Here is a 24,730-nt window from a genome sequence, read left to right on the forward strand (position 1 = left end):
GGGGTGGGCATGTGTTGGGGAATAAACCTGTATTTTTACAACACCGCTTTGCTTTTTTTCCCCCATCTGCAGCCTAAGGGCATTCAGAGGGCCCTAACTGAGGCCCGAGTGCAACAGGACACCCCCTTCCCTTCTTCTTCTTGGCAGGGGTAGAGAACCCGTGGCATTGCAGATGCTTGCTGGGCCACATCTCCCATCACCCCTGCCCATTGGCCATGCCAGTTAGGGTGACTGATGGGAGTTGGAGTCCAATGACACCTGGAGGGCAACACAGGCTCTCGAACCCAGCTCTAGAATGGAACTGCCCACATCAGAAAGGCATCGTATTTTCGGTGTGCTGCCCCTCTCCCAGTCCTATTACAACAATGAAGGCACCTGGAGGCTCATTGCCTAGTCCAGATCTGGGCTGCAGAAAGTGGCCCCCCCCAAGCCAAACACCAAGCACTGGCGATTGGGGGGGGGTGTTATTTACAAGGAGCAAAGGAATTCAACTGGAACAGGCAACTTGGTCATACTTCTGTAACTGGAGGGATGAGTGAATTCAACTCCAGGCAACCTCCACCCACTGGGGGTGACTGGCAGGGGGATAATTATGCCCTCAATTATGCTCTGTGGAATCTTCTGAAGCAGCCAGTTCCCTCTCCTCCATCTCTCCCCCCGCCCCCCCCGCCTTGTGCTAGAGTCTACATTTTGCTACCTGATGCAGAGCCCAAGTGAGTCCCACCCCCCTGCCAGAGAGACAGCTTTTGATTGGACCGGACACTTGTCATGCTGTGTCCTCCCCCCCCATACTGAATGTGCACATATCTTGGCGTTCAGTGAAGAAGTCCTAGCTGCTGAGAAATTTGGCTTATTTTTTAAACATTATAATATTATTATTATTATTATTATTATTATTATTATTATTATTAATTAATTAATTAATTAAATTTGTATACCGCTCTTCTTCCGAAGATCTCAGGGCAGTTTAGTGCATAAAAATACAGAATAAAACGACAAAGTACATAATAAAAACAAGAACAGAAACAAAATGATACAATTGATACAAATACAGTGGTACCTCTGGTTACGAACTTAATTTGTTCCGGCGGTTCTTATCCTGAAACTGTTCTTAACATGAGGCGCCATTAGTGAAAGTGTGCCTCCAGCGTGCTATTTCCACTCACATGCCAGGGCAAAGTTTGCATCTGGGAGCAACTACTTCCAGGTTAGCGCAGCTCATAACTTGATACGTGCACAACCAGAAGCATTCGTCTCCAGAGGTACCACTGTGCACTTAAAAGGACATACAGGGTACATTGGTTCTCAAACTTAATCCGTTCCGGGAGTCTGTTCAACTCCCGAAAGCATTCGAAAACCAAGGTGCGGCTTCCGATTGGCTGCAGGAACTTCCCACACTCTCAAGCAGAAGCTGTGTCGGACATTCGGCTTCCAAAAAACATTCGCAAACCAGAAAACTTACTTCGGGAGCCATTTTTTTCGGGAGCCAAGCTGTTTGAGAACCAAGGTACCACTGTAGACTGTTCATCATCTGAAGGCTTGGCTGAAGAGGAATGTTTTCGCCTGGCACTTCAAGATGTATAATGAAGAATATATGCTAAAGTTTTTTGTTTTTGTTTTAAAGCTAAAACTCACATTTAAACATTTCATCTGTTAACATTTAATACCCTTCACCAGGGACAGGGAAACTGCAGCCACCCAGATGTTGCTCAATTTCAAGTCCCATTATCCCTGACTATTGTCCTCGATGGCTGGGGATGATGAGAGCTGGAGTCCAACAAGACTGGGAGGGTGTCCAGTTGGGGATGGGTGGCTTAAGGGAAAGACCATCTCTCAGTGGCAGAGCATCTGCTTTGAACGCAGGAGGTCCCAGGTTCAGTCCCCAGCATTTCCTGGAAGAACTGAGAGAAAAATGCATCTGAAATCCCAGAGAGCCATTGCCAGTCAAGTGTAGGCAAGACTGAACTAAATATACCAACAGTCTGACTTTGTATAAGTCAGCTTCCTGTGTTTTTATGTCCAGAGCCAGCCCATTTTTGCTGCTTGAGGACATTTAAAGGGTATCTAAGGAGGATATCTCGAAGGGACGCGGGTGGCGCTGTGGGTTAAACCACAGAGACTAGGGCTTGCCAATCAGGTGAGCTCCCGTTGCTCAGTCCCAGCTTCTGCCAACCTAGCAGTTCAAAAGCCCGTCAAAGTGCAAGTAGATAAATAGGTACTGCTCCGGCGGGAAGGTAAACCAGCGTTTCCGTGCACTGCTCTGGTTTGCCAGAAGCAGCTTAGTCATGCTGGCCACATGACCCGGAAGCTGTACGCCGGCTCCCTCAGCCAATAAAGCGAGATGAGCGCCACAACCTCAGAGTCATCTGCAACTGGACCTAACAGTCAGGGGTCCCTTTACCTTAAGGAGGATATCTACAAGGCTATGACGTGGAGGATGGAGCAAGCTTGTTTTCTCCTGCTCCAGAGCTGAACCAATGACTTCAAGTTGCAAGAAAGGGGATTCTGACTAAACATCTGGAAGAACTTTCTGGCAGTAAGAGCTGTTCAACAGTGAAACGGACTCCCACGGGAGGCGGTGGACTCTTCTTCCTTGAAAGTTTTTAAGCAGAGACTGGAGGACCACCTGTCCTGTATGATCTAGTTGAGATTCCTGCACTGCAGAGGGTTGGACTAGACCAGTGTTCCCCAACCTTGGGCCTCCAGCTGTTTTTGGACTACAACTCCCATCATCCCTTGCTAGCAAGACCAGTGGTCAAGGATGATGGGAATTGTAGTCCAAAAACAGCTGGAGGCCCAAGGTTGGGGAACACTGGACTAGACGACCCTTATGGTCCCTCTAAGATTCACTCCCTCTAAGTGCTCCACTCCAATTTCATGTACAGTACAAGCAACCAGACTTCATTTCAGCACTGGGACAGCACCCTCCACCACAGTCGAAGACAGCAAACTAGCTGGAGCGGGGATAGCATCCAGCTCTGTCCTAATACAGTGGACGCTCGGGTTGCAAATGTGATCCGTGCGGGATCCACATTAGCAACCCGCAGCATTTGCAACCCACAGTGGTGTGTCTGCGCATGCACGGGTTGCAATTCATCGCTTCTGCGCATGTGTGACCCCCAAAACCCAGAAGTAACCCGTTCCGGTACTTCCGGGTTTCAGCAGGTCCGTAACCCAAAAAAAGGCAATCTGAAGTGTCTGTAACCCAAGGTATGACTATACTTTGCCAATGCTCCCCGCCTATATCCTCCATGATATGCTGCCTGATGGCAGGGCTGGCTCTGTGTATAACCACCCATGCTGTAGCACTGAGCAGTAGCCTCCTATGAACAACCACATCCCATCATTTCCCTCCACAAACACACTTCTTTGGCTCCTCCCTTTTGGCTCAGCACTTGCTGTTGATACAGGACAGGCATCCAGTTTGGCTGCCCACACTGCTCCCTTTGGCACCATCCCCCGGGAGGGGAAGCGAGCGCAGAAGCTGCTTTGGCAACAGCCCTTTCCCAGAGGCTTCCAAGCGCCGCCATGGCAGAGCTGCCAAGAGCGGCAGCGCATCCGCTGCCTGGAGCTTCGTTTCCCCACCCACCCACCCTGACTACTTTGACAGCCACCTCTCTGCCTAGGCTGTTGGCCAGCAAGAACTGGAAACATGCTTGGTCACCCAAAGCCCAGCACCATCTCTCCTCTCATGTCAAATCTCTCTCACACACCACCACACACAAAAAACCCACAAAAACCCACAGGGAACTGACAAAACTGGGCAGGGAAACAAGAACAGATGGCTCTGAATTGGGGCACAATTGGGGTGCCTGAATGGAACAAGAAGAGGGGTGGGAGGCAGAGGTGCATAACCCTCCATATTTTGTTGGATTCCCATCAGCCAGCATGGGAACTGTCAAGGGTGATGGAGGGTCCCAGGCTCTTCCTCAGCTCTGAACTAGAAGCTGGATTCTACCCCCTGCCCACCGCTGACTAGCCAACTTCTTTGGGTTGCCAGATGACCAGAAAAAGACTAGCCTGTTTTGTGCCCTTTAGCAGCAGAAGCCAATAGCTGGTTTCCTCTCTTCTGCCCCCCACCAGCAGAAGTAAATTGCAGATCACGTCCCAATGTCTTGCAGATCACACTGCACAACTACAGTACAGTGAGAGAGTCAGTGTGGTGTAGTGGTTAAGAGTGGTGGACTCGTAATCTGGTGAACTGGGTTTGCATCTCCACTCCTCCACATGCAGCTGCTGGGTGACCTTGGGCCAATCACACTTCTTTGAAGTCTCTCAGCCTCACTCACCTCACAGTGTGTTTGTTGTGGGGGAGGAAGGGAAAGGAGATTGTTGGCCACTTCGAGACTCCTTTGAGTAGTGATAAAGCGGGATATCAAATCCAAACTCCTCCTCCTCCTCCTCTTCTTCTTCTTCTTCTTCTTCTTCTGAGTTGTTTGAGAAGCTGGTGAGCCTGCAACTGCCTGCTTGGTGTTTTCTCCCCGTTGACTTGGGGGGGGGTGGGAAAGGGAGGAGTAAAAGGGTACACAGATGAAGTGTGGAGCTCCGATGGAGTGGTCCTGTCCGCTCCAGCAGCAGAGAACAAGAGCAGGGGGCAGGGTGGGGCTGTGGGGCAGAGCATCTGCTTTGCATGCAGAAGATCCCAGGTTCTAGTCCTGACGTCTCCATTTAGTGCTGGGACTGTCCTGTCCAGGAAGCCCTGGAGAGCCACTTCCACTCAGCGTAGGCAGACAACACAGACCACTCCGTATAAGGCAGCTTCCTATAACCATTTAGACCAGCCTTTCTCAACCTGTGGGTTTCCAGATGTTGTTGAACTACAACTCCCATCACCCGGGCCAGAGCTTAGGGATGATGGGAGTTGTAGTCCAAAGTCTGGGGACCCACAGGTTGAGAACCGCTGATTTAGAATCTACCTGAAGCAGCTGGCATGTCCTTCAGAAGTCAATAGGAACCATTGCCTTCTATGGGGGGAGGGAGGGAGGAGTGTGGTGTGTTTATGCAGTACGACTTGTCACCTCCTGTGGGATACTTGCCATGCTTTTGGGTCAATCCAGGTTCCACTCCTTACATCAGATAGGGGAGTTGGGTTTCCTCCAGATGTTCCTCCAACTCCCATCATCCTTGACCAATGGCGCTGCTGCTTGGCACTGATGGGAGCTGAAGTCTAGTGACATATCGGGGTACCACAAATACCCTATCTATAGGCTAATCCACGCCGTCCCCCACCAACTCATCTTCCTCTTAGTCTTGTCAGCGGGAAGCATTGGAGTTGGGGCCTGCTGACAGTTTTGCATTCACTCATTTGGATACCTGTTGCCTTGCTAGCTCTGACAAAAAGGTCCACTGCATCTTACATTTTGGTTCCAAGTGATCGGCCACATAATGCAGTTGGTCTCCAACTCCCATCCGCCCAAGCCAGCACGGCCAATGCAGGGCATCCGTGCCCAGTGTTGACTACCGCTGCTCTGGGTACTTGACAAGCCTGCCATGAAGCTGATGGTCTTGCCTTGGTGGTTTCCCCCAAGCTGGTATTCAAGGTATACTGCCCCCATCCATGGAGGTTAGCTTTTAATACTGCCATTAAATTAAAAATGCCCAGCAGTACAGGCTTTCCATGTTTAGGGATATGATATGCAACTCCTTCAGCTGAATATTTTTATTTTTTAAACAGTTCATATTCAAAACATGCAATGCAACAGAGCAGAAATTTAAGCTATGTTGACTGTTACGAAAGGTATTGTATACACCACCCACCCGCCCCCTTTAAAATGTGCTAAAATTAGCTCTAAAATGGACTAGGATGTTCCAACAGAGAGCATTGCCTTGTTGAACAAGTACAAAAGAATGGTTTAAAGAACAGGATGTAGAAAGCCCAAGGACATGGCGTAAGCTTAGAGAAAAGACTCAAAAATTAATGTCCTGAGCATGTTCCAGAAGGTAGTTAACAGAGTCTTAAAGAAAGAGTTAGTGTACAGAGGCTGCATTTAAGCTCCTTCTGGGCTGAGTAAAGTGTTAAAAAAAAAAAATCAGAGTAACTCTGTCAAAAAAGTGGACTGCCTCTGTCCAGACAGGAATTCTTACAGCAGGTGTCACCAAGCTTGTGGGCACATTTCAAATTTTGAGAGTGCTGGGGGTGACAGTCACAAAATGGCTGCCATGGATGGGGCATGGCATAAAGCAAAATGGCTGCCATGGGGAGCGTGGCCCAACACAAAATTAGCGGGACAACCACCCCAACCAATTTATGCTTACCATATGAAGTAAGCTATGGTTCGCTGGTTCTGCTCATAGAAATCTCTCTCTCACACACACACATATAAACAGCATTCCTCAGTACTGGGGGAAATATACAACAACACTTGTATTTCAGAGAAATCAGTTAGGAGCCCTTTACTTTCTGGGAGGACCAAATATCTTTTTTTTAAAAAAAGGGCATTTGGCCCAGAGGCACCACTAGAGGCTTTCGCAGGTGCCATGGTTCCTGTGGGCGCTGGGTTGACAATTCCCTTTATCAAGGAATGGATTTGATGAGCGACCCTACAGTCAACAGATTCGGCTGGTTATTTAAAGTCCATGAGATTTCTCACCTGCTTGAGAACTAGGCCTTGTGTATATCCTGCGCTTAAAGGAAAGATCGTAAAAATGGCAACATAACACACATTCTGCATCAAGAATTGGGGGGGGGGGCATGTTTCAGAATGCATTCATGCAAATCATGCAGGTTCACACTGTACAGTAAGCACTTTCATATCCCGCCTTTTTTCCATCATGGAACCAAAAGTGGTACCTTGGGTTACAGTGGTATCTCGGGTTACAGATGCTTCAGGTTACAGACTCCGCTAACCCAGAAATATTACCTTGGGTTAAGAACTTTGCTTCAGGATGAGAACAGAAATCGTGCTCCGGCTGCGCAGCAGCAGCAGAAGGCCCCATTAGCTAAAGTGGTGCTTCAGGTTAAGTTTCAGGTTAAGAACGGACCCCTGGAACGAATTAAGTACTTAACCTGAGGTACCACTGTACATGAAAGTTCGCCAGTGGCCTCCCATCCAGAAATGGACCAGACTCAAGACACACTTCTCTTCAGCCAGGCCAGGTTCTCCTTCTGAGAATCTTTTTCTCCATCACACCCCTCCCTTCCCACCTCTGCCTGAACTCTCTACTCACACAATATTTTATTTCCTTCGCCTTGACCCATTTTTTTGCCTTCCCCATCCCACTTTTGATTCACTCTGTTCCTCCAAACAGTGGCATAGCATGAGACGGCAGGGAGAGCAAAATTCTGAGCAGGCACAACCATGTGCCCCCATGCAGACACTGGCTTCCACAGGGATGCCTGCTCCACCTTGGCCAAGGCCAAGAGTAGTCCATCAGGGGGTTGCCAGCGCTGCCACCCAGACCCATCTTGGTGGGCCCCATCCCCAGAGCGCAGCCTGGCCTCGCTGGCACGTCCCCAGCAGAAGCCAGCAACCATACACAGCCCAGGCAGAGAGCTCAGGGTTAGGGCCACCACTCAAACAAAGAAAGTTTGGAAAGGAGGGTGGAGGGAGAGCAAAACACAGCATGAGAACAGGTGTCCTCTGCTCCCTCGTGTTCACGGGTATCCCTCTCCCCCATCTAGGCTGGCTCCTGTTATGTGCCAAAGTGTTTTCATGCATCCAAGACTGCGATATCTCATTCAATGACTTCCTTCATTGCACGCCCCTTTCTGTCCCATGACCCTGACGCTGCCAACCTCTTCCCAGCCAACCTTATCCAAGCGCCACTTTTCCGGAACAAACGCTGCCCAGTTCTCAGACATTGTTTAAATATTTCATCGTGCAAGACCAAGCAGAAAACGCTCACTTAAGGCTTTTCCCGACTCCCGCTTCAGATGGGTAAATATTTCATGGGCAGCAGCCTCACCAACCCCAGACTGCTTTGCATCCAAGGGCAAAAAGTCGAGGTTGGTGGGCAGGCCAGATACAGGGGCAGCTTCCATCTTGAGCAACAGGTTGATGACCCAGGACCTGCTAAATCATGCGGAAGACCTGCAGGTTTCAATTCTCCCCTCTTAATAAAAAGAAAGAAAATAAATGGAGAGGAAGGTAGATCTCTAAAGGGGGCTCCTGTTTCTGAAGACACACTTTTCCATTCCCACCTCTGACTAGTGGAAAAGCTCCCTAAACCAAGTCCTAATCCAACCTGTCCCAGGAGCTTCAGTAGGTAGCTGCAGGCTGACAAAAAAGGATTAAAAATCTCACATTCTGGGGCTGCAATTCCATACACTTACCTAGGAAGAAGTCCCATCAAACTCAGAGGAACTCACTTCTGAGGAGATATGGATGGAATTGCACTGTAAACAAGCAAGTGGAAGAATTTAAAGATCAGAACTTAAAAATATGGCAAGGCCCAAAAGCTGCCCCCCCTTACTTTGTCCCTAAATCACATTTCTTTGTCCCTAAATCAGCCAGCCAAGAACATTGCACTGCCCCCCATTACCTCCTGGCAGTTTAGCTTTCCACCTCCCAGATCAGGGCCCTGAAACCAGCCAGACATCCCCTCATGGCTCCCTCTATTTACGTCATCCATTATGCCTTGATCCTCTCAGAAAGAAGCCAGGCAGCCACATTTATCCCTTATGCGGCAAGCAAAGCCCCCTCAGCCCCCTCCCCACGACTCTGGCCCCCCTGGAAACCCAGACCCTCTTAACCTAAGCCAAGTTGATCTGCAGCAACATCTCCCCCACCCCCAATATTTTAGGTAGGCAAGGAAGGGAAGGAGGAGCATTTAAGAGCTGCAACAGGAAAGGAGGCAGCGAACAAAGGCAGATGCCTCAATTCTTGACGTCATACTCGGTTTCACCCTCAGCAAATGTAAAAGAGCATACCTGTGTGCACATACAGCAGTACCTCTGGTTATGAACTTAATTCGTTTCAGAGTTTCGTTCTTAAGCTGAAACTGTTCTTAACCCGAGGTACCACTTTAGCTAATGGAGGGTCTCCTGCTGCCGCCCCGCCGCCACCACACAATTTCTGTTCTCATCCTGAGGTAAAGTTCTTAAATGAGGTACTAATTCCGGCTTAGCGGAGTCTGTAACTCAAAGTGTTTGTAAGCCAAGGTGTTTGTAACCCGAGGCACCACCGTATAGGGAGGGAGAGATTGGTCTAAGACAGGGGTCAGCAAACTTACCACACCTTGGGCCTGTGGGATGTAAACACAGGAGCAGTCAATGACAACATTCCTAGAGTGTACATGTTAGAACATGGGGAGGGATGTCTGTCCAGCAAGCAGGTAAACTTCCTGGGGACGGACTTCCTCCACATGTGGCCAGAGGTGGGTGTGGCCTCACCTGTGCAGGTAATGACAAAAGCACAGGGCAGGCAGGCACTCTCTCTCTCTGCCATCTTTCTTCGATGAGGAAACATCTAAGGATGCTCTCTTGGCTCCCAGCCAAGAGAGGAGATAAGGTCTATCTTGCTACAAGATAGATTCTAAATGCATGTAACCTTTTAAGCCTGTCTGCCTTCTGGGATCACATTGTGAACAGAACGTGAGTAAACTCTTTTATACTTTTATGAAGACTGTGTCGTGTCTTGTATTTTAAGAGGGAACAAAAGGGGAAATTACCAGAGTAATTATTATAGAGGTTCTAGCGAACCTGTGCACACGTTACCGTTGCGAACTTAAAGGGGAATGTTTATAAACTCTGCTGATATGTTGGGAACTTGTTAGCACAAGTTGGATAAGGATATAATTAGTCAATATATCCTCTCCTGCACCCCAGAACATTCCCACAGGGCCGGTGTCTCCAGCGCAGATCGCGCGGAGGGAGGGGGAGAGTGTGCCCATACGCTATTTCTGGCACACTTCTGGGTTGGAGGAGCACCAGAAAGCTTGTGTGCATGTGCATGGGCCTCCTCCGACCCGGATGTGCACTGAAAATAATTGTGCATGCGCACAAGTGGGCAGCAGCGCAGCACCGCTAAGGGCGGGTGGCGGCAGTCGCCGTGGGCCGGATAAACGAGTCCCTTGGGCCTTATCCGGCCTGCGGGCCTTAGTTTGGGGACCCCTGGTCTAAGAGTTCTACCCTTGCTTGTTGACCTCTAAAAAGGAAGTAGTAGCCATTAGGCTGGTACCCAATGCTCCACTTCAAATTCAGCATTCATGGTGGGAGGGTAGAAACCTTCTGTGTGACTCAGATACAATTTCTTGGGGGGGGGGGACCACCTGGAGTGTATACACTGGCCTAGAATCAAAAGCAAGCAGGGGGGGAAAGTAATCCTGGGTGAAGGGGAGTCCGAAAGATCACCCTCCAGAGTTGCATCTGTCGCTCCAGGTAAGGCTCTCTCTTTGCAAGAAGTGTGGTGAAACAGCAGCACCAAGTGGCAAGATGCAGAACTCCGCCGACCAACAGGTGCCTGCTTTAAGCACATAGGAAGTTGCCAAATGCTGGGTCCGAGCATCGGTCCAACTGGCTAAGTACTGTCCACACTGACTGGGAGCTGCTCTCCAGGATTTCAGAGACGATTCTCTTCCAGCCCAACCTAGAGATGCCCAGGACAGGATGCAAAGCAGCTGCTCTGCTCTTCTGTACACATTGAGTTCTCATCACCAAATTAATAGTATTTTTGGTCCACGTAATGAAATGCATGGCTACATATTTTTTTCCCCTACCTCTAATGTTCGGAGTTCTGCTTTTTTCTGTTTCAATTTACTTTATTACCTTCAGTCTGTTTGTGTTCTTGTTCTAATTCAGTTATATCTCCAATAGTGAATCCTTCCTTCTGCTTCTTTCCTTTTAAAAATGATTATTTGCACTGATTCTTGTATGACAGCCTTCCAAGTGTCTTGTAATAAGGCTTCCAAGTACTGTGACGAATCATTATGTATATAGAATTCCTCGATTTTTAATTTGACGCTGGGTTTTATTGAACAGAAAACAGCAAAGTTTCAGAATGTTTAGAAGTAAAGTCAGACACAAACACACGTAAGGATGAGAGGGGGCTGAAATGTACAAGAGGAAGATCCACTCAAGACAAAGCCATCAAAAGTGACCAGGGGTTGAGGGGGAAGGAACTGAAATGGGCCAGCACAAGAAAGGAGAATGCAGCTGTCCCTGGTTAAGTCTCTTCTCCTTCCCCAGGATAGAGGCAAGGAGAGCAGCTCCTTAGCGAGGTTCTAGTCCCAAACCTTTCTTCACCCTGCACGGGCAGCGGGAGCAACAGCCGCTCAGGCAAGGAAAGGAGCGTTGAAGTCCACGGCACTGAGATATTCCAGCCAGTCCCGCAGCGAAGGTCTCTCCTGAGGGGGCTGCCAGAAAGAAAGAAGATTAGTGCATCATGGCCAGGGCTAAGAAGAAGAAGAAGAGGAGGAGTTTGGATTTGATATCCCGCTTTATCACTACCCGAAAGAGTCTCAAAGCAGCTAACATTCTCCTTTCCCTTCCTCCCCCACAACAAACACTCTGTGAGGTGAGTGAGGCTGAGAGACATCAGAGAAGTGTGACTGGCCCAAGGTCACCCAGGAGCTGCAGGTGGAAGAGCTGGGAAGCGAACCCGGTTCACCAGATTACGAGTCCACTGCTCTTAACCACTACACCACACAGCCTCAGGAAACCACAAGGAGGCTCCTAGGAAATGGATGCCCAGGAATCTGAGCATCTCTTCTAACTGGTGCAAGGCAGGCTACTGAGAGTTTTATGCCACTGCTTAAAACAAAGAGAAGGGCACTGCCCCTCAAATATCTTCCATAAAAGCATCTCATGCCTCTGTGACCCCACCGCAGTGTCCTTTTGAGTCACTTTTAACATGAGATGGAGGGTTACGGCCAGAAAACAGAGAAGGAAGCAAGCAAAAGCCTACAGATGAGGGACCTTTAGCCTTTCACCCAGAAAGAGGCCCCTCTCCCCCCAAAAAACACGATTCCCCTAGGAATCCCCATTCCTTTGGGACATCAGCAGCCATTTTACAAATCCCACCCTCATTTCTATTTGCATGCCTAACAACCTAGAGAGCAAGTGCAGCTATGCTTAATTGGGCTGGAAGCAAAGGGTCAAGAATGAGCATGGGCAGATGCACTGACCCCTCTTTACAGCTGCACTTCCACGCGCATCCCCAATGTTTGGTGCCCATTTTTCTACCCCAAATAGATCTCTAGCCAGAAGGCAGGAGAACAGAGAAAAGTGGGACAGCTGGGCACAAGAGGATCGAAGATTTTAACAGCCTCCTCTCCTCAGAGTCTTAACTCTTGCTGTTTTGTTTACCCCCATTCAAGATCACCACCCACCCAGCGCTAACCTTATAGGAAGTTGCGTCAACTGTGCCATGCTGCACCTTCACTGAGCAGAGGGAGATGCCACCGCTGGCTGGGTATCCTGGCTCCACATAGAGGTTACAAGTGGAGCTGGGCTTCAGGTAACTCAGAATCCTTTTCTCTTGCTGCCAATCAATAGCAAAACTGCAGGGGGAAGAGCAGAGGAGGCGGGTTAAGGCATCAGCAATGGCTGGCATGGAGACAGTCAATGGGGAAGGAAACACAACCTCCTTCCAAAATGGGAGGGCATTCCCTTGAACGCAGCAATCCCCACTGCACAGAGAGGCCAGGCAGTTCTCCAAGAACAGGGCAGGCCGATGCCCAAGTGACGGCTAGCAAGCACAAGAGAGCCAGGTCTCATTGATGCCAGGGGTCGGCCCCAGCCCCAAGGCTGCCAGCTGCCAATCCCTACTAAAAGCCCACTGGCAGATACCTTGGCATGTCTCTTTTCTGTACAGTGCCTAAACAAGTATGAAAAGGGATTAAAAGGGAACAGAATCTTCTAGGTTCACAGATGTTTTGGGGGGTGGAGGGCATCTCACAGCCTTCCTTCCATTCTTTTCCAGCCTTGCTTTCATCCAAATGGCTTGAAACACACACTCTCGGTGCTCCAAGCGGTCTCAGTTGTCTTTAGAACCAGGCAGAGGAGTAGTGAAAAGGTGAGAGTGTGGCTTGGTTAAGAAGACCACCTGAGTTTCTGACGAAGATAAGATCCCAGTTGGGGTCTGAAGACACATCAAAACAGATATCTCTAAACAGCTGCATCAGTGCAGGCGGACTAATGCTCGTGTACTGGAAGAAGCAAAGATCACCAGTGTCGAAGCAATGACTCTTCAACATCAACTTTGTTGGACTGGTTATGTTGTGCGGGTGCCTGATTATCGTCTTCCAAAGCAACTATAGTCATACCTCAGGTTACAGCCGCTTCAGGTTGCGTTTTTCGGGTTGTGGACCGCCGAAACCCGGAAGTACTGGAACGGGTTACTTCTGGGTTTCAGCGGTCGCACATGCGCCAAATCTCTAAATCACGCTTTGCGCATGCGCAGAAGCGCTGAATCGCAATCCGTGCATGCGCAGGTTGCAAATGCTGCGGGTTGTGAACGTGCATCCCGCACGGATCACGCTCGCAACCCGAGCGTCCACTGTACTCTCTTCCGAACTTAAAAATGGAAAGCGTAGTGCTGGTGGTCAATAAAAGAGGTTTAAAGCCTCTCTCAAGGCAAATCTTTAAAAATGTAGTACGGTGGTACCTCGGTTACAGACGCTTCGGGTTACAAACTCCGCTAACCAGGAAGTGGTTGCTCCAGGTTAAGAACTTTGTCCCAGGATAAGAACGGAAACCACGCACCAATGGCGCAGTGGCAACAGGAGGCCCCATTAGCGAAAGGACGTCTCAGGTTAAGAACCGTTTCAGGTTAAGAACAGACCTCTGGAACGAATTAAGTTCTTAACCCGAGGTACCACTGTATAAACACTGACAACTGGGAAACATTGGCCTGCGAATGCTCCAGTTGGAGAACAGCCTTTACCAAAGGTGTCATAGCCTTTTTAAGATGCTTGAACTCAGGACGAAAGGGAGATGTTTAGAAAACCCTCACCGTGATCAACTCCCTCCCAGAAACCTATGACCCCACTGTGGAAGGACGTGTGGATCCAGAATTGGCCTCCACAGTCACTTACGGACTCACTGTTAAAACCGTGTTCATGGAAGACAATCTTGCTCGGCTACGAGTGATTGCCAAAGAAAGAAGAAGCTATCAAGTGATCAGGAGTGTCAATTTCACATCACTGTGAAGGGACGTATTCACAAAAAGCTGGAAGCTGGCCAAGAAACAGAGCAATGTGCACTTTAGTCTTAACAATGCCAACCTTTCTATCTGCAGTGCTCATGCTGTTAACTCCCCTCCTGGAAAAGGTTAAGCCAGCCCCCCCTCTCTCTCAAGCTTCAGGCAGGCAATTAAAACCTTCCTATTTTGCCTTTCCTTTCGTTTGCATGCACACGAAAGTTCATACCAATAACAAACTTAGTTAGTCTCTAAGGTGCAACTGAAAGGAATTTTTTTATCACTATTCCTAGTTCTCATCTTAATAGTTCTTCCTCATAAATTCAGAATCTCAGTCCCAGTATTGACAGTTATTTGGTTATGCTTTTGAATTCAACACGCAAAAATGATTTGAGTGACGTGAGCTGCTTTTCTTGTGTTTTATATGTATTATCTATACTTTTATAAACTGCTTTGCATTTGATTTTTGACAAAAGATGAGGGCATAAATTTCTAAATAAATAAATTCAATTTGAGCAGATAAACTAGCAGGCTTGCTAAGGCAGTTTCGGAGCCCCTGTGATCCAACCCCACTTCACTTGGTCTGCTTCATTTGGCAACAGGTCTCTGCACCGCTCCCCTACATGCTCCAAACTGGAGACGCCAGGAAATAAATCAAAGCAAGGTCTCTGGTGCTGAGCTACACCTGCCCCTGCAACTTCCTCTCTGTGTAAAGACAGAAAAACTTCTACTCAACCGTGAACTCCAGAGGCCCAAAACGGCTCTACAAAAGCCATACAAAAGCAAGGAAGCTCACCAGCTGTGCAGCAACTCAATCTCAGCCAGAAGTTGTGCTTGCTGGAAGTAGCTATTCTGCAACTCCAGGACGATGGCTCTGATGTTGCCGCAAGTGCCTTCGGGAAGCACCAAAGAGGGAGGGAAGAAAGGGCTGTCGCTCTGCACGGGAGAAGGAGATCCAGTCAGCGGTCTGAAAACTCCGATCCAGGCCAGAACCCGATTCTCACTCTGACTCACCTGCAGCATGACACTGCCATCATCCCTCCAGTGCAAGCGCAGCTTCAGGGCGTGGGGAGTGGCAGCCCCCGGCTGGGCCGGGGAGATCAGCTCAAACTCCAGGTCACTCTTTGATTCAGAAAGCAGCCTGACCCCTTGCAAGGTCTCCAGAAGGGACCGGAAGTCAGAGATCCTGCAGACAATGAACAAGTCCAGGGCAGGGCAATAAAAAGGAGGAAACATGGAGGCATATCTCCAACAAGACTCATGGTGGAGCAGTCAGGGTGGGGGCTGGAGTAGTGAACGGCTGGATTCCTCCCACCCCAACCTTTTAAAGGCAGCCTTAAGACTGAAGATTTTAACCCATGCTATAAAATAAGGCAATGAGTACTCCAGACAGACAAAATCTGAACTCTGCACCAGGTAACCTGCAGTCTCTTGTGGATTATAGAAATTACCGTATTTTTCGCTCTATAAGACACACTTTTCCCCTCCTAAAAAGTAAGGGGAAATGTGTGTGCGTCTTATGGGGTGAATGCAGACGGGATGCTCTGCTCAGCGCTCCCTTTAAAGAGCAACGTGGAGTGTGCGGGCTGCCCTTCTCCCTCCTCAGGGAAAAGCCCCCAAGAGCCGCACACGCGCTCTGTGCGCTCTTTAAAGGGAGCGCGGCTCTTGGGGGAGCCTTCCTCCCCCCTGCCCGGAAGAGGCTGTGGCAGAAGCTGCGCAGCGATCCTGCTTGCTGTCCTGGCTTATGGCTATCCCAGAAGCCAGATCTCTCTTGCTGTTCTGGCTTCTGGGATTCAGAGTATTTTTTTCCTTGTTTTCCTCCTCCAAAAACTAGGTGCGTCTTATGGTCTGGTGCGTCTTATAGAACGAAAAATATGGTGGCGTGATTCCCTTATTATGCATAGTTTGATTCAACCACCATTAGTTACAGGGAGCTGCGCACATCTACAAAGGACACCCAAGAATTTCTCAGCCACCCCTCTGGCTGCCCAGCTGAAAAGAGGCAAGGCCCACACACTTGCAAGCATGCATCTTTCCTCGCATGAGCAGAACCTTAGGTTTCAATGGTGGGGTAGCTGTGCATATCTTGCCCTAACTGCAGATATGGAATCAGGGGGTGGCCGTTATTCCCTATTCCAAGTCCCAGGTCCATTCCTGGGCACATTTCAGATTCCATTCACCGCAGCCGGAACCAGCACCCTCACCTCTGGACCTCTTCCTGCCAAGCGCAGGCCTGGCGCTCTTCTTCCTCCAGCTCCCTCCGCAGTTGCTGCAGCTCCTCGCGTTGCGCCTGCAGACTGCCTTGCAGCTCCGCCATGCGCTCCTCCAACCGCCGCTGCTGCTCACACAAGGCGTCCTGCCGGGGTAGAGGCAACCAGGATCAAGCCAAGGGACTCAACCAGCTGCTATCCCCACTCCAGACCAGCTCAGATCTAGTTCACTTGCCCTGTTCAGATCTAGTTCACCACACCTGCTCCTTCTGCTGCCTCTTCTGAGCACTCCTCGCCTTCTCCTCCATCTCCAGTTTCTACAAGGGAAACGCAAAGTAAGTAAGTGCAGGAATCCCAAATGGCTGGGTCACAACCTACGCCTTATCAATAAACACTGTTGGCTGGGCTTACAGACACCCCTGATGGGACATATAAACAAAGGCAAGGTGTACTCCATCCCACCCCCCATGATAATACTTTGGCTACTAAGGGGCTTCTTGAATTTGAACCCAATGAACACAGCATGTGGTTAAACTACAGAATTTGCTACCAGGTACAGTGGTACGTCTGGTTGCGAACGGGATCCGTTCCGGAGCCGTGTTCGCAACCTGGGCAGAACGCAACCCGCGTCTGCAGGTCGCGATTCACCGCTTCTGTGCATGCGCATGGCGTCATTTGGAGCGTCTGCGCATGCGTGAGTGGCAAAACCCAGAAGTAACCCATTTCGTTACCGCGAGACGTATCCTGAAAAGATTTAACCCGAAGCGTCTTTAACCCGAGGTATGACTGTATTGTCAACTTGGATGGCTTTAAAGGAGGACCAGACAAACTCATGGAGAATAAAGGCTATCAATGGGGACTAGCCATGAAGACCACGTTATTTAATTTTTCAGGTTGCAAGAAAGGAAATCCCGGCTAAACATCAGGAAGAACTTTCTGACAGTAAGAGCTGTTCGACAGCGGAACCTCGGGAGGTTGTGGACTCTCCTTCCTTGGAGGTTTTTAAAGAGAGACTGGATGGCCATCTATCATGGATGCTTTAGTTGAGATTCCTGCATTGCAGGTGGTTGGACTAGAGCAGGAATAGGCATCCTAAGGCCCATGGGCCACAAGCGGCCCATGGGAGTCTTTTAACCGGCTCACAAGACACCCCTGAACCGAGCAGCCTCCTCAGCGAGTCCCCGCACACTGCACTAAACCGGCGCAGTGTGGCGTGGGGACTCGCTTCTGCAGCACCAGAAATCGCATCTGCACAGACGCCGGAAATCACGGGCGTGCACAATGCGGCCCATGAAGGGATCTCTGCTGGAGTGAACCGGCCCAGGCGAGGTAAACCTTGCTGACCCCTGGACTAGAGGACCCACGGGGTCCCGACCAACTCTTCAATTCTATGATTTAATGTTCCTTTATAAAATTTCTATCTTGCTCCTCCTCCTCCCCAAAGGCACAAAACATCAAAAATTTGAAACGATTGTGTGTATATAACATTTCATAACGTTAAAAAAAATCTAAAAGCTCTTCAAAACATTTTGAGCGCCTAAAAACCTTTAAGCACAGTCAGGGTTCAGGGTTGCCACGGCCAGTATCTTTCAGCTAATGGGTCCTGCAAATAGCTCCCTTGCACCTTCTCAAAGGTCATTTAGACTGCGGACACACCATACAAAGCATGTGGCTTCCAAAAAAATCCTGAGAACTGTAGTTGATTCCTCGCAGGGCTACAATTTCTAGCAGCATCAGCAAACTACAGCTCCTAGTTTTTTGAGAGGAGTAATATGCTTTAAGGGACACGGATGGCACTATGGGTTAAACCACAGAGCCTAGGGCTTGCAGATCAGAAAGTCGGTGGTTTGAATCCCTGCGACGGGGTGAGCTCCCGTTGCTCGGTCCCAGCTCCTACCAACCTAGCAGTTGGAAAGCACAAAGTGCAAGTAGATAAATAGGTACCACTCCGGCGGAAAGGTAAATGGCATTTCGGTGTGCTGCTCTGGTTCACCAGAAGCGGCTTAGTCATGCTGGCCACATGACCCGGAAGCTGTACGCCGGCTCCCTGTGCCAATAAAGTGAGATGAGTGCTGCAACCCCAGAGTCGTCCGTGACTGGACCTAATGGTCAGAGGTCCCTTTACCTTTAATATGCTTCAAATGTAAGGTGCTTACACAGCCTTATTCCTTAGCAAAGATGTGGAGCAGTACCTGGTGGAGAGGTTAAAACCTTTGTCTTTTGGCTGATAATGCAGGGGGGGGGGGTCCTCTTTTATTTTTCATTATTTAGTTTAAAAGATCAAAGCGAAGTAAAGCCAACCATTTCAAAACACAGCATCAGTTCCAGAGACATTCTGGGCACACATTTCAAAAGCAGGCAGCAGCAGTACTTCTAAGATCTGTGTCAGCTGCCCCCTTTGCTGCCCCTGTTTTATCCACTAACCTCGCCGCCTTGTAAGAGAAATCTGGTGCCCTTTTAAATGTGTTTCAGTGTTAGTATTTCACGCCTCCGATGCTGCAGGTGAGATTGGTGGAAATCACATGCCTGTCTGAGAAGAGTGTGGGAACGGAAGACAGTCTTATCTCTTCCGCTGTATGTACTATTTGTACTGTACTTTTGCTTTTACTTGTGACCTGTTCGTCTCTCGGAGCTGGAGAGAGAAGACGCCATGAATCCTTTGTCTGTACATAGTGTGTACATAGATTAGCTCTACAATGTCTTCTTGCTGTGTTATGCTAGAAGATTAGTGTGCATATATCATTTGATACATGTCGCTGAAGCACACTGGAGAAGAAGGGAAATGCCTTTTCCAGAGCCGCGCGTACTGGAGAACGCTCGGAGTTTGGAGGCTGCAGGGGCACCCCAGGGCGTTTTCCAACAGTGGGAGGGGGGATTATTGTGGGGGTTTTTTTGGTTCTCATTTATATTATGCACCTTGGGGGGGGTAGTATTGTAATTTTATGTTGTGAACCACCATGAGATCTATGGATGAAGGGTGGTATACAAATTTAATAATACTAATACTAATAATTACTTTTTAAGCTTCCCTCCACCTGAATCTTTGTAAGGGTTTTTGCTTTCCCCTCCCTTCAACCTCCAAAATTCTGCTGGGTGAGATGTCTAGGCCATCCTGGCTTTAGCATCTTGTCTATGGGCAGCTTGCTTTAATCCAAGGGCAGGAAATCTCTGGGTCTCTAGGTCTGGTTGCTCTAGAGCTCCCATCATTCCTGAGCCATGGGAGCTGACGTCTGGAAACATCTCAAGAGCCACAGGTTCACCACTCTTGCTATAATCAGAAACCAGGGGGACAACTCCATCCCAGGCTCCCCGTCACCACCCCCTAATCAGCAAAGCACCTTGTCTTGGTAGCGTTGCAGAGCTTCTTCCAAGAGCTGAGTTCGGTTCCGCGCCTGCTCCAGCTTGAGCAGCAGTTGTGGCACATCCTTCTGGATGCTCTCCACTTGTTGTTGGTACTCAGCTTTGAACTTCTTCCACTCCTGCTTTGCTTCGGCTACCTCCTGTCCTGCAAGAGAAAGAGGCGGCGGTGGGGAGCCCAAGATCAGCCTTGGAGACAGAAGAGGCGGTACAGTCGTTTCACCGAGTTTCTCAAAGTACCAGAAGGAGAAGCAGGAGTTTCCAACCCACACTATGACCAGCCACAATAAAAAAATAAACTCTCCATGGAACAAGGCTGATGTTCATTAAACCAGCTTGCCCAATACACCTACCAGTCACCGGCTGAAGAAATGTAGCGCCACAGAGCACACTTCAGTACTGCTCAGCTTGGACTCTTGGACTGAAAGCACAGAATGTGTTCTGGGGGGGTTTAAAAGAGCCCTTCCCTGCTTTGCATTTATTTTTATTTTATTTTGTGGGAAATAAATGCAAGGCAATTTATAAAAATATAAAGATTTAAAAATTAAAATTTAAAAACTTAAATTAATAAATGAAATAATAAAAATTAAAAGCCCATTTCCTAATTCAGGGGTGGCCAACGTGGCATGCTCTGGATGCTTTGGACTACAACTCCCATCAGCACCTGCCAGCATGGACTGGTGATGATGATGGGAGTTGTAATCCAGCAACATCTGGAGGGTCACAGGTAAGTTGGCCCACTATTTTGGCCCTGGAAACAGTTTAAGGTTGTATATGGCAAGGAGGAAAGAAGTAGTGCAATGCTATGGCACAATTCCATGGGAGTCGATCCAAAAACAGGTTTAACTACACTAAGCAGAAGAAGCAGAAGAGTTTGGATTTGATATCCCGCCTTTCACTCCCTTTAAGGAGTCTCAAAGCGGCTAACATTCTCCTTTCCCTTCCTCCCCCACAACAAACACTCTGTGAGGTGAGTGGGGCTGAGAGACTTCAAAGAAGTGTGACTGGCCCAAGGTCACCCAGCAGCTGCAAGTGGAGGAGCGGAGACGCGAACCCGGTTCCCCAGATTACGATCCTCAATGCAGGGCTATTTTTCAAAATATGCAAACTAGAGATATTTTGATTCACGCTACACCCTCATTAGTTTGGACACATAGAAAACCGTGACTTGTGCAGCATGCATACTCACGAACAGAAGATTTGGAGGCGTTCTCAACGCAAAGTCCAGAATCAAGGAAATCCAGACAGAACTTCAACACTTGCAGCTGCATCAACATAAACTTGTGGGCGTGCCTGGTGCTCTGGAAAACACACACCAAAAGCTGGGTTCAAGTCAGCACCCTGGGAGCTCTGCGCCCGTTGAGCCAGCCAGGACTAAAGCCAGCATCCCCTCCAAGGGAAAAAGGGCTGCTACTCACCATGGCATGCTCAGCCAAAACCTGAGGTGGTAGGTCAGCCTCCACCCCATATTGGGCTTGGCTCTCAAAGGCGAGTGCATCCTTCACCCGAGCAAGGAGCCTAAGGAGGACATGAAGAAACCACAACATCAAGAAACTAAAAGAGCGCTTTCAAAACTTTGTATGTCCCAGGAAACATTTCAGCTGCCACGGCGACCCTCCATACTGGTGAAAGATTCAAGGTCATATCCTTACCTAGCCCAGGGTGGGCAAATGTGGGCCCTGCAGATGTTGTTGGATTACAAACTCCCATCGTTCCTGACCACTGGCTACACTGAGGCTAATGGGAGTTGTAGTTCAACATCTGGAGGTCACAAGATGTCCACGCCAAGGGCATACATCCAGCTCAGCTGGGATACTTGCCAGGCTAACCAGGGTTCAGAGTTGCTCTATGCAAACAGGGAGCAACACCTTGAACACACCTAACACCAATGTGGTATAATGGTTAAAGTGTTGGACTAGGATATGGGAGACAAGGGTTCAAATCCCCACAATCATGAAACTCGACCCACCTCAAAGGGTTGTTATGGGGATTAAAGGGGGTGGAGAACCACATACACAGAACTGAGATCCTTGCAGAAAAAAATGTGTGATATAAATGCAATTAAATAAATAAATAAATATAGATGTTCAGGTGGTCTGAAATGACGGGAAAGTTGTTCTATACAGGGAAACTTGTCTGCTGTTTCACTGCCTCACTGAGAAACCAGTTAAGCCTATGCTGCTGTTTAATATGTTCTTGATTAACGATTTTGTACTGGTTTTTAAATGGCGTTTTATGTTTTACTTGTTATACGTATTGTTATAAGCTCTTTTATGAGATGGAGGCATATACTTTTATAAGCAAGCAACTCCCTGATGAACTTTCAAGGAACTTGGGTCTGTGGAAAATTCATAGAATCGTAGCATTAGAAGTTGCAGGTCAACTAGTCCAGCCCCCTGAAATTACAATGTTTTCAAGCAAATGCAGCAGTAGAAACTAGGGAAATGCAGAATAATGTTTTTAGCAGGTACTGCCAAGCTAAAGGATTGAGTTCAAGCGCATAAAATGGGTATTATGTGGCACCTCCCGCAGTGCCAGTAGCTCCAATTCAGAGCGGTTGAGTGGGCACAGGGAGGGCCAGTCGACCTCGCAAGCAAGCTGGTCCAAAGATATGTACATGTACATATGTATATGTGTGTGTGTGTGTGTGTGTGTGTGTATATATATATATATATATATATGAAAACCATTCTTCATTCAATGCCCAACGAAATAGTTAAGTGCAAAGGGGGGGGGGGGGGAGTACCGCAGCTCTCCCAAACGAGTCTGCTTGATGTATAAATGATGGTTTTAGGCGACCTCGTAGGTAAACCGGTCCCAAGCTGTTAACCTTCTCGAGATTATATGGATTTTTAAAATTTAGTATGTTAACGAGACAGAGAAGCAAAGTCCTGTCGCTCCCAGAAGCCCTTTAACCACTGGAACCCAAATACATCCGTCGCCCGGTGAACTAGCACAAGAGCATTTCCCCCATATTGTTTTAATGCATTTATTTGTTTAATAAAATGGATACACCAATTGGTTGTTCCAAATATAAAACAGTCCCTAAGCTGTTCACAAAAAGGCAAGACTATAAAACCAGGAAAAGTTTGCCATATATATGTTACGCGTGCAATAAACTAAAACAAAATTAAAAACGCTAAGATTTATACCAGCTGAACAGAAACCAGAGCATATATACATATTAATCCCTATGTCTTGGGAATAAGTGGCAAATAAACAGCACTCACTCCGCAGCCTCCGAGGCCGCCATAGCCGCTCAATGTCGCTGCGCTCCTCGCGCCTTTTCATTTGAGTCCACATCGCCCCACTTCCGCCCGCCAAGCGCACCAATCGATGCTCGGAGACCAAGCAATGCCCCGCCCAGTGGCTTGGATCCCGCAGCGCCATTGGACAGAAGCGGCGCGGAGGAGGGAAGGTGGGCGGCGACCGAAATGAACGTTCGCCTCCATTTTGAGAAAGGCGTCTGGCAGGGATTGTGGGGAGGAGGGAAGCGGGGCTGGAGGGGTCGGGGCGCCACAACAACAACAACAACAACAGCAGCAAAACAACAACAGCAGACGCTCAATGCCTCAAAGAGACATATTGGCCGTTTCCGAGGCTGGGGAAGGGGTCCATCTCAAAAGAATGAGATTAAATAGAAGATGGGCATAATGTCTCAACAAATGAAACCGATTTGTGGTTTTTTTTTAAGTGTTAGGTGGAAAAAACTACGAGAGAGAGACATTGCACATACCTTTGTAAATCAAGAAAATCTTTAATAAAAATACATTTAAATAAAAAAAATAAAAAATAGGCAGGTTTCACACACACCCCAGCCCCACTTCCTCGTCTGCATTTGAACACATTGCTGAAGTTGGTTCCCAGTTGCTTATTTGCTTGAGATTTCGAAAGTACGCAGGTCCCTCAACATGAAAAGCAAAGTTTATATGGCCTTCAGCCCCAGAAATAAAGCTTGGGTTAACTCATGCTGTGTATCTGTGTGGTTATGGGACTCCCCTCCTCAAGCACAGCAATAAGTTTATTCAGTCCGAAGTAGACTGCTTGTAAAATGTTCCTAAATGCATGATGACCCCCATAAACATCATAAATGGGTAATGGGGAGGGGATCCCCATCTCAAAAACTGTTTTGGGCCAGGGTGAATAACGGCCAAGCAGATGGCAGACCATCCTCTGCGATGTGGTGTATCCTGCCTTCCCACGGGTGTATGGAATGGTCAAGGGCATCCATGAACACCATAAATAGCCAAAATATTTAGAAATAATTGGGGTTTCCCCCTCCCCACCCCCCACCAAGATGTGCTTCTGGCCAGAACAAATAATACACTCAAGCAAATGGACAGTGCCCTCTACAAGATGTCGATGCATTCTGCCTGATCCAGAGCTTCCTTTGGATGCATGTCACAATTAAGGACATAGAAAAAATAAGTAATGTGTGTGTCTACTCCATCCATTCCTTTTATTTGCATGCTGTTTTCTCACACCCCAAAAATCATGCTCAAAGTAGCTTACAACAAAGAAAACAATAATGCATTTTAGACAAACACAACAAAAACAATTTCATGATAACATATCAAAACAATATGAAGTATAATAACGTACAAAAAATGACATTTCAGTGTTATAAATATAACAAGATTACTTAAACAACATGCAGTGTCCAACAGCAAAAATAACAAGAGAGCTTCACAGTTTCACCTTAGTCCTAGAAGCACCCTACTTTCCCTGGTTTTGCTCACAGTCCCTTCCCCGGATGTCGATGACAGCAGGATACCACCCACAGTGAGTATGCCCAATATACGTACCCACTACTCCATTGCCCCACACCTCTCCAGCAACAGCTTCCTATAAGGCTTCCAAAAGTATGCTCTGGGCCACCATGAATCATGCACCTCCTCTCCTCCCCCTCCTCCTTCTTTCAACTTATACACCGCCCTATATCTGGAGGTCTCACAAGAGATGATGGTGTGATATTGAATGATATGGAATACCACTTCTCCCAGAGGATCCTCCTGGCACAGGGCACCATCAAGGAACATCTAGGCACACCAGCTTTAGTGAAGTGTTTATTTGTTTTTTTAACTT

The 24,730-nt window shown here is 48.2% G+C and overlaps 1 protein-coding gene across 1 annotated transcript; it reads right to left on the bottom strand.

The window, feature by feature from the left end:
- Window positions 1-10,877: 10,877 nt before the first annotated feature.
- On the bottom strand, window positions 10,878-22,981 carry LOC114588135 (outer kinetochore KNL1 complex subunit ZWINT-like). Its single transcript, XM_028713080.2, has 10 exons — window positions 22,876-22,981; window positions 21,064-21,163; window positions 20,835-20,946; window positions 19,627-19,793; window positions 16,549-16,605; window positions 16,283-16,434; window positions 15,093-15,264; window positions 14,875-15,014; window positions 12,279-12,438; window positions 10,878-11,292 (listed from the first exon to the last, which is right to left on the bottom strand). Exons 1-10 carry the CDS (start codon window positions 22,896-22,898, stop codon window positions 11,212-11,214), a joined length of 1,164 nt encoding a protein of 387 aa, XP_028568913.2. The 5' UTR covers window positions 22,899-22,981; the 3' UTR covers window positions 10,878-11,211.
- Window positions 22,982-24,730: the final 1,749 nt, after the last annotated feature.

Source organism: Podarcis muralis, chromosome 17, assembly GCF_964188315.1.
Source record: "Podarcis muralis chromosome 17, rPodMur119.hap1.1, whole genome shotgun sequence".
Lineage (NCBI taxonomy): Eukaryota > Metazoa > Chordata > Lepidosauria > Squamata > Lacertidae > Podarcis > Podarcis muralis.